Here is a 26,515-nt window from a genome sequence, read left to right on the forward strand (position 1 = left end):
TCAGCCATGATCTAATTGAATGGCGGGGCAGGCTCGAGGGGCTGAATGGCCTACTCCTGTTTCTATGTTCCTAGACCTGGTGGCTTCTTTCCTGATTGATACCATTAGCTTAACTATGGGACTGTTCCTCACCCCTTTGTTCTATTGCTTTGGAATATGAAGGGTGGGTTCGACAGAAGAGGAGGCTGGGGAGAGCTGGGAAGCTTCGACCTCTGTACCTTTCCACGGGTTCCATAGCAACACTATATCCCTGGGCACAGCTCCCTTAAGATGGGCCTCCCAGTCATGCACTGCTCCCAAATTGTAATAATGGGCTGCAAGTGTACTGTGAATTTTAAAAGGTTTTTGTACTTTTAAAGACTCGTAGAATTGTACAAATTACCTTATAAGAATCATTCTGGGCAAGTATGAGAAGTTGGAAAGTTTCTCCCTTCTGGATTGGCAGTTGATATTTCCTCTCCTCGGAGCACCAGTTCTGGTTTTCGAAGCTGTTGCAAACAACGTACCCGGGACACTCAAACCGCGGGTTGAAGTGAAACGCGACATCACAAGAGCGCGCCATCAAGCCACACTGAAGGTTTACGTGAAATCTGAGGGAAAACAGCAGATGGGGACAGGGTCACATGAACTCTCATCCACCAAAAAAAAGACAATCGTCCCCCTCTCAGAGCACTGGGATACTGGGAGTCCCGTTCAACCTCTAACAGGGCTTATTAGGAACTGTGCAAAAAGACACTTTTTCAACCAGGTTCGAACAATGAAAATCAAGGAAACTGGCTCACAGGAGTTAACTTGTCGAACAGAGTACGAGGGAACCAAACTAAAGCACACAACTGAAATGAGTATCACCAAACCACCCCGGCTTAACAGCAATATCACTATTAACTTTTGCCGTGTTACTATTTCAGCAGCAGTATCTGACGAGTTGGAGGTGTCATGAGGTTGGGAGTTCCAGGCTTGCTTCAGGACTTGTGCCTGATCTGGGCTGTCGCTCCAGTGCAGTAAAGAGGTACGCTGTAGTGTTGGAGGTGCCGTCCTGCGGATGAGATCTTAGACCGAGGTCCTATCCAACCCGTTCAGTTGGACATTTTACACATGATAGGATTGATGGGAGAAGCTGAGGGGCCTTCTTCATCCAAAGCTACTTTGTAATGTTTCGCGAGTATTATCCGAGTGGTGTGAAATTTGACCAAGTCCATTAAACACCAGAACAACATCAAGAAAAGTCGTTCTTTTCATTTGTGGTTCGCCAATGCGTTGGGGTTGCGAAAGCAAGGTCCAACCAGGTGGGGAAAAACATAACTCCAACATATGCAGTTGAGCTGAGCCATTCAGCCAGGCTGACACACCCTTTAATAGGTATTGGTGCCCCCAAAGCCACTCCGCACCCACCTCATTTGCCTAACAGTGCTGCCACTGAGTTCTGGGGAGTTTTTAGCCTCAAACCCTGTAACGTAACTGCAGCACTAACTACTGCACAAACTAAGCAGATGAACCACTAAAACAAATGCTCAAGTAATCTTGTTCGGGGATCAGAACTCATTGGGGATTATTTTAACCTAACTTGCCGGGCAGGAAACCCACGGGAATGGGTGCAACGCCAGTTTAACACCCTGCCCGATATTAGTCTCACAAATTTATTTTAAATTCCACAAGCTTTCGGAGGCTTCCTCCTTCCTCAGGTGAATAGTGTGGAAAATTGTTGTAAAATTGTTTACAATTGTCAACCCCAGTCCATCACCGGCATCTCCACATCACGATATTAGTCTCCACCGACTTCAATGGAGAGTGAAATTGGGCGGGGTGTAAAACCTGTGTGGCGCCCGATCCAAACGGGCGGGATAGGCTGAAATTGCCCATGGCAAGCAAGTGGCATGATACTGGGGACTCAGTGCTGGCTACAGTTTCCTCTACACTGCAAGCAGTAAGATTTTATTTTCAAAGCTGGATAATTAATACAACTGCGTTCTCATTATTTTAAGACACATTCGCTGTGGAATACCTGTCGCTGTGGGGAAGCACTCGTCCTTTAATCACAATCATGTTACCATCCTGCATGCCCCCGGGAATGGGCCCAGTGTAAGGAATCATCTGAAACATAAAAGAGGATCACCATGAGGTAGCACAGGGTCAGACAATGAGACACTTTCAGCTGGCAGCACTTAGAGGAAAAGTCAGTTAGAGCCTCAAGCATGAAGCACGTGAAGGGAATCCAGTCCAGTTGGACTTTCGAGTGAGTTCTACCGAACAACTCCCATTAGTCAGGGGGGGGAAAGAGAAAGAGACGATTGGTCAGGATAGGACTTAGCTCTGATGAAGGGAAAATCTGAAATGTTACAATCGATATGTTAACCCATCTCTCCTTCAGACGCTGAACGACCTGCGTATCGCCAGCATTTTATTGTTTTTCACATTTTCAGCCTTCATACTTTTTCCCTTATTATACCTCCATTCCTTTCGAACACGTATAAAAAGGATAATACTCGAATCAAACATTTATTGTGTTTCAATGATGAAAACAGAAACATCACTGCTGCAGTGGATGAATACACTGTGTGATGTACTACTGAGCCACACCGAGCGGGGAGGGGTGCGCAGAGTTGGCCAACCTGGGGGCAGAGTGGGTGCAATCAAAAGAAATAAAAAACTTGTATTTATACAGTGCCTTTCACAACCTCAGGACGTCCCAAAGAGCTTTACAGCCAATGAAGTACTTTTGAAGTGTAGTCACTGTTGTAATGTAGGAAACACGGCAGCCAATTTGCACAAAGCAAGTTCCCACAAACAGAAATGTGATAATGACCAGATCATCCATTTTAGTGATGTTGGTTGAGGGACAATAAAGGAGAATTCTCCAGCTGTTCTTTGAATAGTGCCATGGGATCTTTTACGTCCACCTAAGGGGTCAGACGGGGCCTTGGCATATCGTCTCATCCGAAAGACGGCACCTCCAACAGTGCAGCACTTCCTCAGTACTGCACTGGAGTGTCAGCCTAGATTTTGTGCTCAAGTCCCTGAAGTGGGACTTGAACCCACAACCTTCCAACCCAGGTGGCAAGAGTGCTACCCACTGAGCCACGGCCGACATTCAATGTCCCTCAGCAAGTTTGGGGGGGGGGGAAACAAAACAGTAAATATCAGCCAGAGTCCCTTCTCTCATTAGTACCTGTTTTCCAGGACAATCTCACACCACAAATAATATAAAATTAGTTTGTAGTTGGAGGATGGGTTTTAAACTGTAATTTTTCTGAAATTATAGGGAAGGGAAGTGCAAGAATTACTGGCAGGGGTTTAAATGGTTGCAAATAATTGGTAATGATAATTTTCTTCTAAAAGGAAGAGCATACTTTGAACAAATTATCCCCTACCTTCTTCCCCTTTAACAGACAATACAGGGGTTAAAGTTAAGCGAGTGGTGTTTAAAATGTATGACCCAGTGGTTCTCCTTCAAGGTTGAGATCTCCGAGGCAACAGAATGGCTTCCTTCATCTGCCATGATCTCAAAATTAAGCTGTGATGCAGATTTCTGCTAAAGGTGGAGAAGTGGTTGTAGGTAGATCAGGTCTACACCAGGGTCTAAATTTAGCACCTCATGCAGTGGTCCAACCATAGAGAGTGTGTTGGGGAAATAGGGGAATTTTTTAGTATTTGAAGCAGAGCAGATAGGGACAGACAACCCATAGCAAAAAAAAAAACTGGTGGGGGAAGGAGGGAAAATTCTCAATACCGGTGGTTTCACTTATGCCCTGGATGGTGAGTCAACCTCACGGCAGAGAAGACTCTTTGCCAAAAGTTACCAAGCAGAGCAGCTGGTGACAAGCAAATGGCATTGGACTCGGGAGACTGGAACATTCAGGTGGCTGGTACATCGTAAACCACCCTGCACAGGTTCATAGATCACACTAAACTCTAGAGAAACTCAGGCTCGTCATCCTGGAAAAGATGTCCGAGAGGTGATTTTGTAAAGAAAGAAAAAGCAAACTTGCATTTATATAGCATGCCCTCTGCACATCCCAAAGTGGTATATAAGATGGTAAACAGTATGGAAAAGTTAAAGCTGAAATATTACTTTAAATTAAATTGCTAGAGTAGGTCAAGGGGACACAGGTTCAAACTGGTGAAAGGTAGATTTAGGACTGAGATCAGGAAATTCTTCACATAAAGATTCACCAACACATGGTTGGGTGTTGGAGGGAAAAGCCCTGAAATCATTTAACAATTGGATACCGCAATGGGGGGGGGAGTGGACTCGGGTGTTTCTAGAAAAACAAATTTAGCTGGAGTGAATGGCTTTCCTCATGCATAATTATCTTGAGACAGGCAAGATGTCAGTCAAGTGTCCAATGTGGAAACTCTGAAGCGCATGTATATGAACACAAGCTCATCTATCCTGGAATTGGTGCCAAGGTTGGAGAATCCGAACCCTTCCCCCCCAGTCGGGCTATGAAAAAAATCAGTTTTCAATCCAGCTACCATCACTCCAGGAGACAAACCCAGAGGCTTCCAAGCAGAGAAAGAAGATTCCAGAAGTATATTGCATTTTAACCAAACTACAGAGTTAGCAGCACGAATAGAGCATCTATTTGCCTACTAGGAGGTGCAAACTCTCTCTCCCCCAAAAGGGGGGGAAACTCCCACTTGCCTCACCGCAAATACATATTTAAACACATACTGGAGGTAGCGCCATAACTATAAAGAGCACCATTCCCATCGCCAATTCAAAATAACAGTCTGTCATCCGACTGACATCTTTATACAATTAAAATTCCTCATTGGCCTAAAGTCAAAAATGAGCCCTGGACTTATCCCTCCCATTCCATGGCCCCTGAATATACTAGTCAGTTCTTGGCCTCAAACTGGAAAAACAACTTTTCAAAATTACAGGAACTAAAGAACAAAGTCGAATGTAACTGTGTTTGAACCGATTAAATTCAACGCAGATTTTAAAGCTTCGGTCTAACCCTAACAGCGTTGAGCAGAGACACGATGCTGCACATAAATTGTGTTTGATATCCCAACGTGAGGTGAGGGAAAGCGAAGCCAAGTCCTTACCGGGTTGTAGATGGGCTCTGGGGATGAGTAGAAGTCCATATCCAGGGTTGATCCGGATCAAACCGAGCTGTAAACTGCAGACACTAACACTGCTACTGTTTTCCTTTCGGGATTGAGAGTGAGAGCTGGAGCTATTTTTTTACGTTTGTGTTTTTTGAAATTTTTTTTTAAAGAAACAGACAGGGCAACAGCCACTTATGGAAGGGATTTTAATAAAGAAAAAGTCAGGCCGTTATTTTCAGAAAGTGGCTGGTTTCTGTTTTGCAGGACTCGCTTTCTGCCGGAAGCAACTTCCCAACAGCGACCAGTCAGTTTCCTCCACTTCACATCCTTTGAAACATTGACAAATGAAACAGATAATTGTCCCCCGCCCCACCACACACACACACCCCGCCGCCCTGAATAACACAAAGATTTGGCAGTATTATTTTTGAAGAGTGGCATCACAACGGAATGTAAATTGTGGGTTACAGAATTAAAAATTAATTGGGGGGGGGGTTTACAGAATTATCAAAAACTAATTTGAGGGTTACAGAATTATTAAATGGATAATAAAAGGGCAAAACAAATGAAAAGGCAAAGAATAGAAAAGAAAAAAATTGACATTTCAGCGTGTTCTTTACTTTTAGTTTTTCTCCTAATTCCTTGTTTGCTTTTGATCTCTACAAATAATTATGTGTTTTGTGGAGGGGTGAATCAATTTGAATCAAACATTTGTTCTTGATTTTTTTTGTGGTTTCACCGGGGGAGGAGGGTGTGTCGCTGCACCTGGTGGGATTGGGGTTCGCCTCACGAATAATGTACAAAAATAAAATAAATCTTTAGGCTGCAGTGTGTTTTGATGTCTCCCTTGAAAATGATTTTTCTTCCATAAAGTTACTCGCAATGAAACTGCTTCAATACACTTGTACTTCCCTTTCCAAATCTGAGCATCACATAGGAACAGGAGTAGGCCATTCAGCCCCTCGAGCCTGTTCCACCATTCAATCAGATCATGGCTGATCTGTATCAGAACTCCATCTATCCGTCTTAGTGCCATAACCCTTAATACCCTCGCCTAACAAAAATCTATCGATCTCAGTTTTGAAATTTTCAATTGACCCCCAGCCTCGACAGCTTTTTGGGGGAGAGAGTTCCAGATTTCCACTCCCCTTTGTGTGAAGAAGTGCTTCCTGACATCACCCCTGAAGGGCCTAACTCTAATTTTAAAGGTTAAGACCTCTTGTTCTGGACTCCCCCATCAGAGGAAATAGTTTCTCTCTATCTACCCAGTCAAATTCTTTAATCATCTTAAACACCTCAATTAGATCACTCCTTAATCTTCTATACTCGAGGGAATACAAGCCTAGTCTATGCCACCTATGTCCCCTGGGGGTGGGACAGCAGTTGAAGGGGCATGACTTTCAGGCGAAAAGATTTGGCCAATCATTATTGTAACATTTGGAGATAAAATGGAATGAGGTGACACGCGTCACTCACAAAAAAAACACAGGGTGGTGCTCCTCTCAGACGGTTCCCCTCTCCCCCCCCCCCCCACCCCGCCAAAAAAAAGGACATTTGGTTTCATGAACAGTTGCAACATTTTTTTGGAGGGACGTTTAAGAAACTACTCAATTTCTCAAACACCCTACTATAATGTCAAACTCGTCAGTTGTTACAGTTTCGCAACTGCTGTGTCACATCTCATGAATGGTCCACAGGGATACAATGTGCCCCTTTGTCCCAGTTTAAAATGAACTTTTAAGTTCGCTGATAAAGATTGTTAACAGTGTCGTTCCTACACCTCACCCTTTCCAGCCTCGATGAATCAACTTATTGCTGTGCTGTGGCCCAAATCCAAGAGTAATTTACTTTAATTATTGATAGTGACCAACCTACGTCAACTTTGGGGGGGGGGGGAAATATCACCAGGATTCTGTCTCTAAGATTTTTGATTTAAAAGCTACATACCCAAGGTTACACGAAAACAGGTGAATAAATAACCCAACTACAGTTAATCAGCAGGGCTGCCTTGTACCTATCACCAACTGTTCTTGATTAGAGGATATATAATGGAAGGAATCAAAGGGATTCAGGAATCGTAGGAGATTTTTCAATGTCTCGAGCAACCGAAAACGTAATATGTGTACCCACTAAGTTATGTTAATGGTCATACAACACTGGAGGCACCGTAACAAGATCAGAAAAAGCTTGAAACATACGTAACGTCAGTCAGCATTTGTTAAGACAACAGGTAAACAACAGCCCTTTTTAGAACTGGAAAATGAAACAGCGAAATTTAAGGGCTCAGCCCCAAAACATTAACTTTGTTCTCTTTACAGATGCCGACTGACATTTTCTGTATTTGATTTAAGTTTCCAGCATTTGTAGTTTTTTTTTAATTTCCTGTTTTACTTGGGGCCTGCGTTCAGTTCTGGTCGCCATTCCCCAGAAAAAAGTATGATGTGGAGATGCTGATGGACTGGGGTTGACAAATGTAAACAATCTTACAACACCAAGTTATAGTCCAGCAATTGTTGGACTGTAACTTGGTGTTTTAAGATTGTTTACAGAAAAAAGTATAGAAGAGGATGAGCTGTGAGGAAAGATTATACAGCGGTGATTTAGGTCCCTACTTTCCAAAACATCGAAGGAGAGGTTAATATTAATTATTCCGTTAAATGGGTGATTGGAGGATTGTGAAGGGGTCAGAGTCCCGCATCCCCTGCTGTAGCACTCATCCAGGTATGGACAGCAGCTCAGTAACTGGCTTTGAGGTGAGCGTAACCAGGTTGGGTTCAGTGCGCTGTTTTCTTTACAATCTAACTAACCTGAACTGTGACTCGGGGGACCCGGGTTTTAGTTTAAACAGTAAATAAATGTCACTTTATTTAAATTGTTCGATAGTCTTGAGTGATTGGGAGCTCCGACACCAGCCCACTGCCAGCCGCTCACAAACAGCGTGCATGTTTGTGTTGTTTTTAAACTTTAAATCACTTGTTTTATTGGTCTGATCTAATCCTGGTTGAAGACGACAGGACTACAATGCCTGGGTGAGTGCTGTATGTCTGACAGTGGTAGAGCACAGTAAAGCGTATCTAAATGTAACTTTCGAACAAGTGGCTCCGGGTAATGATAATTACAGTAAATGGTGATATTACCGGTAAATGAACCATAGAAAAAATATAGCAGAGAAGGGGGCCATTCGGCCCATCGCAGCCACGCTGGCCTGAAGAACAACCAGGTGCCCATTCTAATCCCACCTTCCAGCACCCGGTCCGTTGCCCTGCAGCTTACAGCACTTTAGGAGCAGGTCCAGGTACTTTTTAAAAAGAGTTGAGGGTCCCTATCTCAACCACCAATTCAGGCAGCAAATGCCATACACTCACCACCCTCTGGGTAAAAAAGTTTTTCCTCATGTCCCCTCTAATCCTTCCACCATTCAGCTTAAATCTATGTCCTCTAGTTCTTGAACTCTCTGCTAGGGGAAACGGGTACTTCCTGTCTACTCTATCTGTGCCCCTCATAATTTTGTACACTTCAATCAGGTCTCCCCTCAGCCTCCTCTGCTCCAAGGAAAACAACCCCAGTCTATCCAATCTTTCCTCATAGCTGCAATTTTCAAGCCCTGGCAACATTCTTGTAAATCTTCTCTGCACTCTCTCCAGAGCAATTAGTCCTTCCTGTAATGTGGTGCCCAGAACTGCGCACAATACTCCAGCAGTGTTTTATACAGTTCCATCATTTTTGTATTCTATACCTCAGCTAATAACTGAGAGCAATTGGTATGTCCTCTTCACAACCTTATCTACCTGTACTGCCACCTTCAGGGACCTGTGCACATGCACTCCAAGGTCTCTCACTTCCTCTACCCCTCTCAATATACTCCCTTTTACTGCATATTCCCTTTTACTGTTTGCCCTCCCTAAGTGCATTACCTCACACTTCTATGGGTGGAACTCCATTTGCCACTTTTCCGCCCACTCCACCAACCCATTGATATCATCTTGGAGCCTACAGCTATCCTCTTCACTATCAACTACACGGCCAATTTTTGTGTCGTCTGCAAATTTGCCAATCATGCCCCCTACATTCAAGTCCAAATCATTAATATATACCACAAACAGCAAGGGACCCAACACTGAACCCTGTGACACACCACTGGAAACAGATTTCCATTCGCAAAGACATCCATCGACTTTTACCCTTTGTTTCCTGTTGCTGAGCCAATTTTGGATCCAATTCACCACATTTCCATGTATCCCATTGGCTTTTACCTTTCTGACCAGTCTGCCATGTGGGACCTTGTCAAATGCCGTACTAAAATCCATGTAGACAACATCTACTCACTACCCTCATCAATCCTCCTGGTCACTTCCTCATATAATTATATCAGGCATGACCTTCCCTGAACAAATCCATGCTGACTATCCCTGATTAAACCATGCCTTTCCAAGTGACAGTTTATCCTATCTCTCAGTATTGATTCTAATAGTTTGCCCACCGCCGAGTTAAGACTGACTGGCCTATAATCGTTCAGCCTTTCCTTCATGCCCTTTTTAAACAATGGTACTACGTCCTCCGGTACCTCCCCTGTATCTAGTGAGGATTGGAAAATGATCCTCAGAGCATCCGCTATTTCCTCCCTGGCTTCCTTCAATAGCCCAGGAAACAATCCATCCAGCCCTGGTGACTTATCAACTTTCAAGGATTCCAGTCCCTCTAGTACCTCCTCTAGGCTTTCTGCGGTATTTAGTTTTGTGACAGTCATAAGCTTTCTTTTTCTGCTTTATCTTGGCCCGTATGCTTCTAGACAATTAGGGGGCTCTAAATTTGGCAATGCCACCCTTTTTCTTTGATGTGGAGATGCCGGTGATGGACTGGGGTTGACAATTGTAAACAATTTTACAACACCAAGTTATAGTCCAGCAATTTTATTTTAAATTCACAAGCTTTCGGAGACTTCCTCCTTCCTCTTTGAGGGGGCGCGTCTGCATTGCACCCGTAGAATTTCACTCTATGCCTTCATCTAAGTCGTTAATAAATATTGTGAATAATTGAGGCCCCAAGACAGATCCCTGCAGGACTCCACTAGTCACATCCTGCCAATGAGTACCTATCCACTATCCCTACTCTGTCGCCTTTCGCTCAGCCAACTTCCTAACCAAGTCCGTACTTTTCCCTCGATTCCATGGGCTTCTATCTTAGCTAACAGTCTCTTATGAGGCACTTTATCAAATGCCTTCTGGAAGTCCACATAAATAACATCCATTGACATCCCCCTGTCCACTACTTTAGTTACCTCTTCAAAAAATTCAATCAGGTTTGTCAGGCACGACCTACCTTTCACAAACCCATGCTGGCTCTCTCTGATTAACTGAAAAATTTCAAGGTGTTCAGTCACCCTATCCTTAATTATAGACTCCAGCATTTTCCCCACAACAGATGTTAAGCTAACTGGTCTATAATTCCCTGGTTTCCCTCTCTCTCAGGAAGGAAGGGGAGGTGGGGTGGCTATGTTAATAAAGGAAGGAATCACTGTAATACAGAGAAATGATATTGGGACAAAGCATCAAGATAATGAAACAGTTTGGGTGGAGATAAGGAATAATAAGGGAAAAAAACATTAGTGGGCGTAGTATATAGGCCTCCTAATAGTTGCAACTCTGCTGGAAGAAGTATTAATCAGAATATAGTCGGGGCATGTAATAAGGGAACAGCCATAATTATGGGGGATTTTAATCATATTAACTGGACAAATCAAATTGGGCAGAGCAGCCTTGAGGACGAGTTCATTGAGTGCATCAGGGATGGATTTCTTGAGCAGTATGTAACTGATCCTACAAGGGGGCAGGCAACCTTGGACCTGGTCCTGTGTAATGAGTCAGGATTAATTAATAATGTCCTAGTTAAGGATCCCCTTGGAACGAGCGACCACAACATGGTTGAATTCCATATCCAATTAGAGGGTGAGAAGGTTGATTCTCAAACAAGCGTACTGAGCTTGAATAAAGGAGACTATGATGGTATGAGAGCGGAATTGATTAAAGTGGACTGGGAAAATAGATTAAAGGGTAAGACGGTACATGAGCAGTGGTGTTCATTTAGGGAGTTATTTTACAACTTTCAAAATAAATATATTCCACTGAGGAAAAAAGGGTGTAAAAGAAATGACAGCCATCCGTGGCTAAGTAAAGAAATCAAGGATAGTATCCGACTAAAAACAAGGACATATAAGGTAGCCAAACTTAGTGGGAGGATAGAAGATTGGGAATTCTTCAAAAGACAGCAAAAAGTAACTAAAGGATTGATTAAGAAAGGGAAGTTAGATTATGAAAAGAAATTAGCAAAAAATATAAAAACAGATAGCAAGAGTTTCTATAGTTATATAAAAAGAAAAAGGGTGGCTAAGGCAAACATAGGTCCCTTAGAGGATGAGACCGGGAAATTAATGGTGGGAAACATGGAGATGGCAAAAATGCTGAACAAATATTTTGTTTCAGTCTTTACAGTAGAGGACACTAAGAATATCCCAACACTGGACAAACAGGGGACTCTCGGGGGGGAGGAGCTAAATACGATTAAAATCACTCAGGAGATGGTACTCAGTAAAATAATGGGACTCAAGGCGGATAAATCCCCTGGACCTGATGGCTTCCATCCTCGGGTCTTGAGGGAAGTGGCAGGAGGGATTGTGGATGCTTTGGTGATAGTTTTCCAAAATTCCCTGGACTCAGGAGAGGTCCCGGCAGATTGGAAAACTGCTAATGTAACACCGTTATTTAAAAAGGGTAGTAGGCAGAAGGCTGGAAATTATAGGCCAGTTAGCTTAACATCTGTGGTGGGTAAAATTTTGGAGTCTATTATTAAGGAGACAGTAACGGAACATTTAGATAAGCATAATTTAATAGGACAAAGTCAGCATGGCTTTATGAAGGGGGAAGTCATGTCTGACAAATTTGCTTGAGTTCTTCGAGGATATAACGTATAGGGTGGATAAAGGGGAACCAGTGGACATAGTGTATTTAGACTTCCAGAAGGCATTCGACAAGGTGCCACATAAAAGATTATTACTTAAGATAAAAAATCACGGGATTGGGGGTAATATTCTGGCATGGGTGGAGGATTGGTTATCGAACAGGAAGCAGAGAGTTGGGATAAATGGTTCATTTTCGGACTGGCAACCAGTAACCAGTGGTGTTCCACAGGGGTCGGTGCTGGGTCCCCAACTCTTTACAATCTATATTAACGATTTGGAGGAGGGGACCGAGTGCAACATATCAAAATTTGCAGATGATACAAAGATGGGAGGGAAAGTAGAGAGTGAGGAGGACATAAAAAACCTGCAAGGGGATATAGACAGGCTGGGTGAGTGGGCGGAGATTTGGCAGATGCAATATAATATTGGAAAATGTGAGGTTATGCACTTTGGCAGGAAAAATCAGAGAGCAAGTTATTTTCTTAATGGCGAGAGACTGGAAAGTACTGCAGTACAAAGGGATCTGGGGGTCCTAGTGCAAGAAAATCAAAAAGTTAGTATGCAGGTGCAGCAGGTGATCAAGAAAGCCAACGGAATGTTGGCTTTTATTGCTAGGGGGATAGAATATAAAAACAAGGAGGTATTGCTGCAGTTATATAAGGTATTGGTGAGACCGCACCTGGAATACTGCATACAGTTTTGGTCTCCATACTTAAGAAAAGACATACTTGCTCTCGAGGCAGTACAAAGAAGGTTCACTCGGTTAATCCCGGGGATGAGGGGGCGGACATATGAGGAGAGGTTGAGTAGATTGGGACTCTACTCATTGGAGTTCAGAAGAATGAGAGGCGATCTTATTGAAACATATAAGATTGTGAAGGGTCTTGATCGGGTGGATGCAGTAAGGATGTTCCCAAAGATGGGTGAAACTAGAACTAGGGGGCATAATCTTAGAATAAGGGGCTGCTCTTTCAAAACTGAGATGAGGAGAAACTTCTTCACTCAGAGGGTGGTCGGTCTGTGGAATTTGCTGCCCCAGGAAGCTGTGGAAGCTACATCATTAGATAAATTTAAAACAGAAATAGACAGTTTCCTAGAAGTAAAGGGAATTAGGGGTTATGGGGAGCGGGCAGGAAATTGGACATGAAGCTGAGTTCGGATCGGTCAATGCCCTGTGGGTGGCGGAGAGGGCCCAGGGGCTATGTGGCCGGGTCCTGCTCCGACTTCTTGTGTTCTTTAGATTTGTGGTTGGGATCAGATCAGCCATGATCTTATTGAATGGCGGAGCAGGCTCGAGGGGCCGATTGGCCTACTCCTGCTCCAATTTCTTATGTTCTTATGTTCTTTCTTAAAAAGCGGAGTGACATGTGCAATTTTCCAATCTAGAGGGACAGTTCCTGAATCTAGAGAACTTTGAAAGATTATAGTTAGGGCATCTGCAATGTGCTCACCCTCTTTCTTTAAAACCCTGGGATGGAAACCATCTGGTCCTGGGGATTTGTCACTCTTTAGTGCTACTAGTTTCTTCATTACTGTTGTTTCACTTATGTTAATTTTATTGAGTCCCTGTCCCCAATTCAATATTAGTTTTCTTGGGATTTCCGGCATGCTATCCTCTTTTTCTACTGTAAATACTGACACAATGTAATTATTCAACATGTCCGCCATTTCCCCATTGTCAATGACAATATCCCCACTTTCAGTTTTTAAGGGGCAACACTGCTCCTGACCACCCTCTTTTTCCTAATGTAACTATAAAAGTTCTTCGTATTGGTTTTGATATCCCTTGCAAGTATCTTTTCATACACTCTTTTTGTAGCTCTTATTATCTGTTTTGTGACCCTTTGTATCTTTCCCATTTGCTAGGATCTGTGCCATTTTTTGCCTTTTTGTATGCCCTTTCCTTATGTCTTATGCTGTCCCTTACCTCTTTAGTTGTCCATGGCTGTTTTTTTGGCAAGTAGAGTTTTTGCCCCTCAGGGGTATAAACCAGTTCTGTATCACATTATGTTTCTTTAAACATTTCCCACTGATCATCAGTCATTTTACCCATTAACAGATTTGCCCAGTTTACTGCCTCATCCCATTGAAGTCAGCCTTACCCAAGTCTAGTATCTTAGCAGCTGATTCACTTTTTTCCCTTTCAAACACTACCTTGAACTCGATCATGTTATGTTCGCTATTGGATAGATGTTCACGCACAGTTAAGCTGTTAACTAAATCTGGTTCATTACTCATTACTAAATCTAGTATGGTTTGCCCCCTTATTGCCTCTAGGACATACTGCTGTAGAAAACTATCCCGGACACACTGAAGAAATTCACTACCTTTCTGACAGTTGATAGTCTGCTTTTCCCAATCTATGTGAAGGTTAAAGTCCCCCATTAAGACCACTATGCCTTTGTTACACGCTTGTCTAATCTCTGCATTTATACAATCTAGTACTTCAGAGTTGCTGCCTGGGGTCCTATACACAACTTCCACTGTAGTCTTAGATCCTTTCCTATTTCTCAATTCAACCCATAAGGTCTCTGTTGGCTGCTTACCTCTCGTTATATCCTCCTTTATCATTGAAGTGATTTCATCTCTAATCACTAAGGCTATTCCTCCCCCTATTCCATTTTCCCTATCTCTCCTGTAGACCTTATAACCTGGTATATTTAGTTCCCAATCCTGACCATCCTGCAGCCATGTCTCAGTAATAGCTATCATGTCATACCCTCCAATTTGAATTTGTGCCTGTAGTTCATTTAATTTATTCCTTATATTCCATGCATTTGTATATAAAACTCTTAGTTGGGCCACACATCCTAGCCTGTCCTTCAGCTTTGATGCTGGGTTAATCACTTTACACCTTTTCATTTTATCTGTAGTGCCTAAAGTACACTCTCTTTCTGCTGCTCTATGCTTTTCCCTTTCACTTGTTCTTGAACTGTCTGTACTATAAATTTCCCCTGGGTCTTCCTCTCTCTTGCTGCTTTCAGCTTTCCTCTCTTCTAACTCCCCACTCAGGTTCCCATCCCCCTGCCACTCTAGTTTAAACCCTCCCCAACAGCAGTAGCAAACCCCCCTGCGAGGATATTAGTCCCGGATCTGTTGAGGTGCAACCCGTCTGGCTTGTACAGGTCCCACCTTCCCCAGAATCTGTCCCAATTCCTCAGGAATCTAAATCCCTCCCTCCTGCACCAACCCTCCAGCCACGCATTCATCTGGTCTATTCTCCTATTCCTATACTCACCAGCACTTAGCACTGGAAGTAATCCTGAGATTACTACCCTTGAGGTCCTGCTTTTTAACTTGGAGATTTTTACTCCTGATTTAACTCTGTCCTTTTCCATAATAATGCTAAAACTAATTGAATTGTGGTCACTATCCCAAATATGGTCACCCACTGTCACTTCACCCACTTGCCCATTTTCATTTCCCAGGACTAAATCTAGAATTGCATCCCCTCTTGTTGAGTTAGTCACGTACTGGCTAAAAAAGTTCTCCTGGACACTGATCAAGAATTTTACGCCCTTTGTGTCCCTCACACTGTTTGAATCCCAGTTAATGTTAGGGTCCCCTACTATAATTGCCCTCTTATTTTTGCACTCAGAAATTTGCCTACATTTGTTCTGCTATCTCCCTTTCGCTATTTGGGGGTCTATAGTACACTCCCAGTAGTGTGACTGCCCCTTTTTTTATTTCTTAGCTCAACTCATATGGCCTCGATTGATGATCCATTTAGCATATCATCCCTTCTCACAACTGTAATTGATTCTTTAACCAATAATGCTACCCCCTCCCCTCCTTTTTTTTTTAATCACCCACTCTATCCTGCCTGAAAACTCCATATCCAGGGATATTGAGCTGCCAATTATCCCACTCTTTAAGACAGGTTTCCATTATAGCAATGATATTATGCTGCCATGTGTCTATCTGTGCCCTTAACTCTTCTGCTTTGTTTGTAATACTTCTTGTATTGAAGTATATACCCTTTAACCCTGTCAAAATCCTGTGCTGAACACTATTTAAACTTTGCTTCTTTTGCCTTTGAGCCGCTAACTACATCACTAACTGCTTTTGTACTTCCCGTTTTCTGGTCTGAATTTATCCTATCTGTACCTGCCCTTTGGGTCCCATCCCCCTGCCATACTAGTTTAAACCCTCCCCAACAGAACTAGCAAATGCCCCTGCGAGGATATTGGTCCCGGTTCTGCTTGGGTGCAGCCCGTCCAGCTTGTACAGGTCCCGCCTTTCCCAAAATCGGTCCCAATGCCTCAGGAATTTAAACCCCTCCCTCCTACACCATCTCTCAAGCCACGCATTCATCTGGTCTATTCTCCTATTTCTGCTCTCGCTAGCACGTGGCACTGGGAGTAATCCTGAGATTACTACCTTAGAGGTCCTGCTTTAATTTATTTCCTAACTCCCTATATTCTGCTTGCAGGACCTCATCCCTTTTTTTAAAACCTGTGTCGTTGGTACAGATATGGACCACGACCTCTGGCTGTTCACCCACCCCCTTCAGAATGTCCTGCAGCCGCTCCGTCACATCCTTAACCCTAGCACCAGGGAGGCAACGTACCATCCTGGAGTCACGTTTGCGGCCGCAGAAACGCCTATCTGTTCCTCTTACGGTGGAATCCCCCATCACTATTGCTCTCCCATTCTTTTTCCTCCCCTCCTGTGCAGCTGAGTCACTCGTGGTGCCACGGTCTTGGCTCTAGCTGCATTCCCCTGATAAGCCATCTCCCCCAACAATATCCAAAGCGGAATATCTGTTTGAGAGGGAGATTGCCCCAGGGGACTCCTGCTCTACCTGCCTAGTCCTTTTACTCTGTCCAGCGGTCACCCATTTCCTTTCTGCCTGCGTAATCTTTACCTGCGGTGTGACCACCTCACTGAACGTGCTATCCACGATAATCTCAGCATCGTGGATCCACCCGCAGCTCCAGCTCCAAAATGCGGTTAGCCAGTAGCTGCAGCTGGACACACTTCCTGCACACATGGTCGCCAGGGACACCGGTAGTGTCCATGACTTCCCACATAGCGCAGGAGGAGCATATCACGGGTACGAGCTCTGCTGCCATGACTTGCCTTAGATTAAGCTCGTTAGTTACTCCCTTTAAAGGAGTTTACACCTTTAAATTACTCTTAATTTAGAGAATGTTAACTACACTAGAGACCTTGATGCACTAAAAAATGCTACTTGCTATAACTAAATTAAGTTTAGTTTTTTAAAAAAGAAATTTAGTTTTGCGCTATGTTACTTAGCCCACAGTCCTAAAAGAAGATAACAGAAGAGATACTCACCACCAACCACCTGCCTTACTTGTGACGTCACACTGCAGTTTTGTTTTGTTGTTGCTGTGACCCCACTCTCGGTACGCTCCGCTCTGCTGTCTAAACAAATGCACCTCACCCCTTACTGCACTGAATCCCCTCACTCACCAAATTCTCAATTATAGACTCTGTTGAAACCAGACTCCGCCGATAGAGCTACTCCGTGCTCCCTCACTCTGATGCTGCTACTTCACCAGAACACTCGTTTTCAAAAGTCTAATTCAGAAAAAGTATCAAATAAAGTGTCACAACCATCATTACAGGTGGGATGTCACCAGACATCCCAATAAAATAAATTTCTCACCTTCATCCCTCTTCAGAAGTTTCGAAACCTACTCCTGGAAACTTAAACCTGTCTGTCTAGAATCAAGGTTGTTACATGACAAAGGTATACCAGATATTGAGGAAATAAAGAACTTGCATTTATATACCACCTTACACGTCCTCAGAATGTTTTAAAGCACTTTGCAGCCAATGAAATTGTTTTGAAGTGTTTATACTATTGTAATATAGGGAAATGTGGTAGCCAATTTATGTACAGCAAGGTCCCACGAACACCAATTAGATAAATGACCAGATAATCTGTTTTTTTGTGGTGTTGGTTGAGGAATCAATGTTGACCAGGACACCTGGAGAACTCCCCTGCTCTTCGAATAGTGCGATGAGATCTTTTATAAATGTCTGAGTGGGCAAACGGAGCCTCGGGTTAACGTTTTATCTAACGGAGGGCACCTCTGACTATGTAGCACTCCCTCAGTACTGCACTGCAATATAAAATATTGAATAGAATAGATACGAAAAACGCCAGTTATTATTTTAAGGTGCATAGGAAAGTAAAAACATTGGGGGTTATTTAAAATACAATTAAAAGCCACAATGGGAAGAGAGTTCATACATCAGTGGGCTAAATGGATTTTCCTTATTCCCTACAAATGATCCAGTGTTCATTTAAACATCCAATAGCATGGGTATCAGCTTCAACCATTTGTAGTGCATCAACTGAGCAGGAATCAAACCAGAGACTGTTCTGGTCTGCATAGCTCAGTGCAACATCATTTCTCCATTGCACCAGCAGGGAGGCACATCATATTGTTCAATTGAACCTTTCTACATTTCAAAAAGACCTCAGTAAAATCCATTCACATATGAACAAAATCAATATTGCAAATAGCACAGGTGTCAGCTTCAGCCATTTGTACTGCTTTTCACGAGGGTTTCTTCAAACAAGCTCAAAGATATTCTCATGAGCCAAATAGGAGGTGGGATTGTCGACAAGTGTGGCTGGTAACTTTTTAAATCGAAAAACCGAAGTAATCAGCCAAGACTATAGTACAGATGTCGCCCAAGTTCATAAGAGGAAGAAGGAAGTCAAGAGGTTTGATGATGACTGGTAGTACTGACAGTGAAAGGGTGGATACGGTCAAAGGTGAGAAAAGCACTTTTCAACCTGAAGTAGACCCACCATAAATGTTGAAAGCATTTTGTTTTTTGATTTGCATCACCATGAAGAGGAGTTCCAAGTTTTCAGGGCCACACTGCAGCCTGTCATGTCAGGTGTCCCAGCCAGAAGAGAACTGTTCCACTGATGCAGGCCCCCACCCCCCCCCGCACCCGCCCCATGTTCACCAGTTAAAGTGCTGGGTACTGTAAGTTAATCATTGACTCTCGCAATGTTAAATTCATCTCCGTGAGTGCGTCTCCTTCACGCCCCCTTTACAATGCAACACCGCTGTCAAAATTGCATGGTCGGTTGTTTCTCAATTGCTACTGGAATCTTCGCACTCCCTCTCTCGCTATATAGAAATAGATTTGGCGGGGTGGTGGTGATGGATAGCTGGATGGCGCTGATGGATAGGGGGTGGTGGATAATAATTTATGTTTAAATATATAATACATCGAGTTACATTGAAACTACAGCACAGAAATAGGCCATTCTGCCCAACTGATGTATGCTGGCGTTTATGCTCCTCACGAGCCTCCTCCCTCCCTACTTCATCGACCCCTATCAGCATAACCTTCTATTCCTTTCTTCCTCCTGTCCTAATGCATCTATACTATTTGCCTCAACTACTCCTTGTGGTAGCACGTTCCACATGCTTACCCGCGTTGGGTAAAGAAGTTTCTCCTGAATTCCTTATTGGATTTATTAGTGACTTTTATATTTGACCTCTAGTTTTGGGCTCTCCCACAAGTGGAAACATTTTCTCTACATCTACCCTTATATACATAAAAAAAATATATTTTTAACATATTTTAGCATATACACATGCTGGATTCCATAGCATTCCTGGTGAATTACAGAACTGCTTCTTCTTGAATCAGTAGCTTCTCAAAACCAGTTCCCCCTACATTACGGTTAATTGCAGTTCTTTTATAGCACAGAATTTAAAAAGGAAGTACAACAATTTAAATTTGGCTTGCCTGGTTCAGTTTAATTACAGCTTACCCTCCCTCCTGTGCCCCCTTCACCCCACCATGTGCCACGGAGGCGTGATGAGCAGAGGAGAGAAAACACTTAATAAAATACGACACAATTGTTAAATGGAAATTTTTATTGTGAGCATTAAGACAATATTGTCTGCACAAAAACCTACATGTCTGATACAGAATTCATCCAGCATACTGAGACTCTTGGGGTTGCATAAACTAAACATAGACCTTGGTTAATACTAACAGATTCTCATATAAATTAATTGCAGTTTCCTGGAAGACAAACCCAGTTTATAGAAAATATAATTTTACTGTACAAATTTACATCTCATTCAAATCTAATTACGTTGCTTACACAAATGTGTTTTTTTTAATAGCCACCATTTACATATAGTATTGCATTTCACCTACCGCTGCAATATTCGACAATCAGAACAGCCATTTTTCACATTTTTATTTGTTTTCTGGGGGTGAAAACTTGAGTTATCCGCTCCCTTGCATAACCATCCCATAATATTAAAAATTTTGAAAACACACCACCTATTGCAAAATACTGCAGAATGGAGTCCTCCACTTAGCAACATACAGAATATTTTTTCAAAGGAAGCACTATACTTAAACAGCACCAGTGTACAAGGTGCAAAATTCCAACACTAAAACACCCAATCCGTAAAGTTTAAACCACCAATAAATTATTGAAAACTCCCCTCTTAAAAAAAATGCACACACACGCACACACATATACATACACACAAAAAGAGAATCCATGTACAGAATTTCTAAAGTACCAAAATGCTACACCTAGCTTCAGGAAGCCAATATAAAATGTAATTTACATTCATAATACATGTTTAAGATTGCACTGAAACCAGCGGGCTTACCATGCTACTCTGCTTCAATATACTTCGGTGTCACCGTAATACGTTTGCATTACATTCAATCTCAGGTGCAGTACAAAGAAAAGTAGCTGAAGGAATCCTCCACAATTGTCACAAAACCAGAAATAAAAATAAACACGCCTTATGTGTGTAACTGAGAGAATCTTCAAACCAGGAGAGTAATTGATATATTATTTTATTTATGAACGGAGGTAGGCCATTCAAGTCATAGAACCCACTCCAATTTATAGCCATCTTCCCAGACCCAATTTTACATCTTTTATTTACAACTGTTGTCAATTATTGTTGCATTTATTCCTTAATATGGCTATATTCCATGGGATGATTTGTTTTCAGAACTTTGAAAGTAGCTTGTGTGTCACTATCTGTTTTACCAGCACATTAATAAAACATTGATTTAAAAATTGTGATTTAAAAATGACAATTCTGAAAATCAAACTAAACCAGAAAATGCTGGAGCCACACAATGAACGAGTCAATATCTGGAACAAAACGCAGCTCAACATTTCGGAATAGGTCTGATGGAGGATCCTATCAAAGCCATCTTTTCTCTTTCAGATAGTGCCTGGCCCACTCTGTATTTTCTATTTAATATAATTCAGTTGGGGGGGGGGGGGGGGGGTCCTGTGCAGATGCACTTCTGCAGTGAGGAGGTCTCGTCTCTATACTGCAATTCTCTATCCAGTGAGTTCCCAATTCCAGTTGGGCAATTTGAAGGAGGCACCTTCCCAGAGTGTGGGCGGGGATTAAATCCAGATTCACGCAAGCTGCCACAGAGCAGGAGATGTGACAGCATTGGCGAAAACCTGGAAAAGGGCCGTCTTCCATTCTCCAGTGGAGAATAGTACAGGGAATAATAGCTTGCAAATTGCAGTGGGGGTGGAATTATTTTTAAAATTGAAAGAAGAAAACTGGAATTTATATAGCACATTTCGTATCTTCAGGACATCCCAAAATTCTTCACAGCTAATTAAATACTATTTAAGTGTAATGATGTGGAGATGCCGGTGATGGACTGGGGTTGACAATTGTAAACAATTTTACAACACCAAGTTATAGTCCAGCAATTTTATTTTAAATTCACAAGCTTTCGGAGACTTCCTCCTTCCTCAGGTAAATGTTCAGGAGCTCCTCGAAGCCTACGCATTTATACCCATTATTACTATTTATACCCATTATTACTATTTAAGTGTAGTCACTGTTGTAATGTAGGGAAACGGGAGCCAATTTGTGCATCGAAAGATCCGACAAACAGTAAAGGAATAAGTGACCAGATAATCTGTTTTAGTTATATTGATGGAGGATAAATGTTGGTCAGGACACCAGGAGAACTGCACCAGTTATATAATCTTCTCATTCTTAAAACAAATCATGACACTATTCCCCATTACCCACTTTCTATATGCAAGATCCCTACCAAACAACCACCAGTCAAATTACCATTGGTTTTATAACCTTTTACAAGCTGCTCAACTTTTCAGTTTCTCACAAAACCTTCAACTGCTTTTCTTTTCAACTACATTCCTCAATTCTCTCTCACACTACCTGCTGACCTTCAATTTGCCATATTGCTGAAACTAAATGGACTTATCAAGTAGCCACAACTGTGCAGAACTCTCAGATGCCATTTATATTTTTTGTCCTGATAGTTTCCCCACTCCTGCCTCTGGTCACATGCTTCCTTGTTCAGTCAGGAGGGTGGCACAGATTTCTCTGCAACTATCAATGCTGGCTTTAAATTTCCAACACAAGAACACCTTTTTGGTGGGTGGATGGGGGGGAAAGAGAGGAGAGATTTGAGTTGAAAACCCCACCGAGTACTCCATTTGGAGGCTTTAGCAAGAATTGCAAAAGCCACCCAATGAAGACAAGTTCAAATTTCAGTTTAGGCTGGGAGCTGAAACTTCAGGGGCAATTTTAACCTAACTCGCCAGTTGGTGGGATGGGTTCAATGCTGGTTTTACACACCACCCAATTTTACTTAATATCGGGAGTAATTACAACGTTGAAGTGTAAATCCAGCGTCCCACCCGATCCCATCGGTTTCTCGCCAAGTGAGTTAGATTAAAATTATCCCTTTAAATCTAATGCACTTGCTGCTACAGCTTCCAGGTCACCTCTGGTTTAAAATATTCACTCCTGTTAAAAACTGGCAATCATTAGTCCTGCAGTGCAATATGGCGATTGCAATAATTTTCTAACTACCTCAGGAGTAACAGACTAGTATTTCAATACTAGATTCTTAAGGACTCACTGCACAAAACAATCACAGGGCATAGCTTATTTAAGGCACACAGAGTTAAGATCAAGTGTAGTCCTCAGGTGAAGCAGGGATAGAGGGCGGGGGATAATTGGATCAGGATGTAGATGTGTTTCAGTCATTTTTAAGTTGTACATTCTGTCCTTAACTTTGTATTTCCCTTATACATTCAACTTAAACTATAACATAGTAACAACATACTGGAAGGAGTCAACAGTTTGGAGATCTGAAAGCTGAAAATGCTCGAGGTGCATTGCCAGGATTGCACCTGCCTGTACCCTCCAGCTCTGACTCTGCTGGAGTTTGCAGGGTCAGCAAGAGGCCCTTTAAGAGCATGGTACAACTGGGCACAAGCACCACTATGGGCACAGCTTTGGCACCTGCCTGCCCCTTGCAGACAAAAACTGTGACGCTTGCCCAGCATTCAGAATGGGTTACCTTGGCCTACTCCTCAGCTCCCTGTATAAGTTTTAAAAACAAATCTTACTTTTCTTCAGGGGTCCAGGCTGCTTCCCCAGTGGAGCCTATATTCACCCATTTGGAGGTTGGTATAACTCAATTCACTCGGCGTGCTCAGCTCCACAGAAAGACTGGGTCCCAACTGAGCAAATGGAGCAGGAACTTCAGCTCAGGGAGTCCCAACCACCGATGACATTTTCCTTATAAGGGGCGGGCCGAGGTGCCACCTCTTAATAGACAAGTCACAAACTCTCAGGGTCTCTTCCAAAACCTGTAATTTCTTATTCTTGTTGAGGAGTTTCCTTCACTTTATGTGTTTTGCTGGTCCCTGTGTGAGCTTGTTCACTGTGTTGAATCCTAAATCTGTCTATTTCCCTTTGCAATAGCTGACTCAGCTGGAGCGTTCAAGGTGTTCGGTGGCAGTCTTATCCCATTAGTTTAAGTGTCAAGTTGATTTTGCTGTTACATCCAGCTATAATTCGAGTTATCTAGGCTTGAGATGGCCAATAATTTGATTTGCTGGTTGAAACATGACAACGCATCAACAGTCTCATAAAATGATGAATGAACAAAGAACTCCGGGACTAAGTCTAAAATAACCACTTTTGCAACTGACTTCCAAATACAGGTCAAGGTTCAATGATTCATGTCTTTCATACTGATGGTAATTTTCAAAATTGGATTTCAACCCTAATTAAGTATAGGCTTGAACCACAAAATTTTACATGTGGTGCAAAACTTTTTAATGCATAACCCAAAAAAATGTGCTACTTTGTAATGGATGGTACACTATACTGCACGTTGACTTAATGAAAAGAGTTGGTTTTAATTCAATGTTATTTTGATTGGGATTTTCATATTGAGGGAAATTGTAGCAGTTCAGTTATCCAACCTAGTCATATTTCCATCCATATTGTCCAGATAGGGTTAGGTACATTGCATTACTCTGCACCATAAGTATGTTATGTAAACTAAATTGCAAACTTAAAAAAGGCTTTTATAGATCTTACAGATGGGGAAAAAAATACCATTAATTATATAAAATCTGAATTATTTAAAATTGATTGTCTCAGTTACAAACACATTTCAATGCAAATCTCATCCAAACCAAAAAGTTCATGCAAACACAGGAGAACTTAAATATCAGAATCTGTGGTCTTCATGGCAAATTAGTAGTTACAATACAGAGGTCTCTTTTCTACTTACCACTTCTTTGTAGTTCAAAAACCTTTGAAAAACATTTTCATCCAAACAATTGTCTGTTTCACATTAGCAAGTATTTAGTTTGTATGTAAACACTCATAGAATGTGGCTCTATTTACAGAGTGGTCCTCAGATACAGGATCCAATTACTAGAGGGCTTTTCCTGGACACTTGAATCAAATGTAGGCTTTTTGGATCAAACCTTGAGTGCGTGCCAAATGCAAAAGAGTTTAACTCCAAGGCCCGAATAGTTCACTGGAGTGCAGAGCTTTTTGATGTTAGAACTCCTAGTCCAGGGCCCAGGATTCATACAGCCTTGTGTGTGTGTAAATTGGGCAATTGCCAGACATAAAGCACACACCAGGCAACTCTCAAAGTCAGACGAGGGATTTCTTAACCCCTCTCCCCTAGGGGGAGTGGGTAGGAAAGAGAACAGAATGAAGAGGAAGGGTCTTTTCAGGGATTCGGGCAGCAAACAAGATCCAGGAATTTTCCATTAGTAACTGGTTAGGCATAAATAGTTCAAAAAGGACACAGATTAAAACAAAATACAGAAAACAAAACCCACATTCTCACTATAGTTTGTCTCGTAGTTGTGCTAACAGGGGAAAGAGGGTGTAAGCAGAATGCTTTTCTTGCATTTTCTCTTCATTTCTTGTAATAACTGCACCTTTGAGGATAATACAGTCAGGATACTTGGTGGGCGGGGAGACACATGTTGAAAACGTACAGAGTAATATCTCTTACCATCTATTAACTAATAAAGGTAAACTGAATAGATTGCATCAAAGTGACATTGAATCTTGTGTCAATATGGCTCATATGTGGGACTTGAAAGTAACAATGGTCCATTAGATCAAGGTCAGCACATTTAGCAACACCAGCAATGACACGGTAACTGGTACAATGCTCCGTTGAAAGCATTTCCAATACATCTTCACTGTGTTTTCTCTCACATACAGGAAGCTTTTGTGTAGGCTTCCTATACATTGGTACATTACATATTACTGTCAATAGATACCTGTGTGTGTATATAAAGTCCTGCAAGTAAATTTAAGTTTGTCGATCAATATGCATTTCCACACCCCCGCACCAACTGCAAAGAAAATTTATGGACCAGTTACTTGCATCACCTGTTATTTAATGGTTCTTTCACCTTAATTTTGATCCCATTGGCATGAATTTTAATAGGTGTTCTGTTAACTTTTTGTTACTTATTATTCTATCTAAAGCATTTTCTACACTGGGAACACTGATGCTCAAATTGTGAATTCGACTGTGAATATTCCCCTTTTAATTATGTGCCCACAGTACCTACAAGTTTGCAGGATAAAGAAATTTGGCCCTGATAAGATTTGCATCCAAGCTGTCCATAACTTGCCTTTTATATTTGTCATCATCATCAGCACATAATGAACCATGCAGCAATTGTACGTAAATGGCTTAACTAAGTTTCTGTTCTTTCACTCAATTATTTCTCTGTGGATGCAACAGGAGTTTTTATGACACACTTTCTGTGTTTAAGTGTACATGAACATTCTGGTGAACTGATGTTGTAAAGTCTCCAGCAATTAAAAGGCATGTTTGAGACAGCTCTTTTGCTGCTACTTATATCAAGCCATGTATTATTTAATAAACAGTTTTATATGTATGTGACGTAGAATTAAGTCTTCAGTCTCTTGACACAACAGCCCCGTTCTTTCCTCTTTCACTAGCTAGCTCTATTGTTGCACAAAATTTAGTGAATCTTGCAGAAACGGGTTTTGGAAGCATTTTGAGGAACATAACTCGATGACTATTGTTGCAATACAGCCCATGAAAAAAGTGAGCAACCACATTAAAGCTTTTGATTGCTTTGATGTTCCAGAATTCCCAGATCAAGCCTTTCGAACCTTGCAAGACCTTTGCTACTATTAATGCTGAAAA

The 26,515-nt window shown here is 42.1% G+C and overlaps 2 protein-coding genes and 1 long non-coding RNA gene across 13 annotated transcripts in view; 1 reads left to right on the forward strand and 2 right to left on the reverse strand.

The window, feature by feature from the left end:
* LOC137345023 (galectin-4-like) overlaps positions 1–5,400 on the reverse strand; it is a 29,033-nt gene extending 23,633 nt beyond the window's left edge. For 5 of the 8 annotated variants that reach the window (XM_068008387.1, XM_068008383.1, XM_068008381.1 and 2 more), the window contains exons 1-3: positions 5,053–5,399; positions 2,003–2,091; positions 383–590 (exon numbers count right to left, since the gene is read on the reverse strand). In XM_068008387.1, coding sequence (XP_067864488.1) covers positions 383–590; positions 2,003–2,091; positions 5,053–5,091 — 336 coding nt within the window. In that variant the 5' untranslated portion in view covers positions 5,092–5,399. Of the gene's footprint in view, positions 1–382; positions 591–2,002; positions 2,092–5,052 lie in introns of all 8 variants that reach the window. The other 3 variants (XM_068008385.1, XM_068008380.1, XM_068008386.1) reach the window with 2 other exon arrangements.
* Positions 5,401–7,119: 1,719 nt separating this feature from the next.
* The window catches only part of LOC137345025 (uncharacterized), an 87,939-nt gene continuing 68,543 nt past the window's right edge, over positions 7,120–26,515 (forward strand). Inside the window, exon 1 of one of the 3 annotated variants that reach the window (XR_010968536.1) lies at positions 7,120–7,285. This is a non-coding gene — a long non-coding RNA (uncharacterized lncRNA). Of the gene's footprint in view, positions 7,286–7,766; positions 7,809–7,828; positions 8,085–26,515 lie in introns of those variants that run through there. The other 2 variants (XR_010968538.1, XR_010968537.1) reach the window with 2 other exon arrangements.
* Positions 19,873–26,515, reverse strand: part of ksr1a (kinase suppressor of ras 1a) — a 153,111-nt gene continuing 146,468 nt past the window's right edge. For both annotated transcript variants that reach the window (XM_068008399.1, XM_068008391.1), the window contains exon 20: positions 19,873–26,508. In XM_068008399.1, coding sequence (XP_067864500.1) covers positions 26,427–26,508 — 82 coding nt within the window. In that variant the 3' untranslated portion in view covers positions 19,873–26,426. The remainder of the gene's footprint in view (positions 26,509–26,515) is intronic.

Source organism: Heptranchias perlo, chromosome 28 (assembly GCF_035084215.1).
Source record: "Heptranchias perlo isolate sHepPer1 chromosome 28, sHepPer1.hap1, whole genome shotgun sequence".
NCBI lineage: Eukaryota > Metazoa > Chordata > Chondrichthyes > Hexanchiformes > Hexanchidae > Heptranchias > Heptranchias perlo.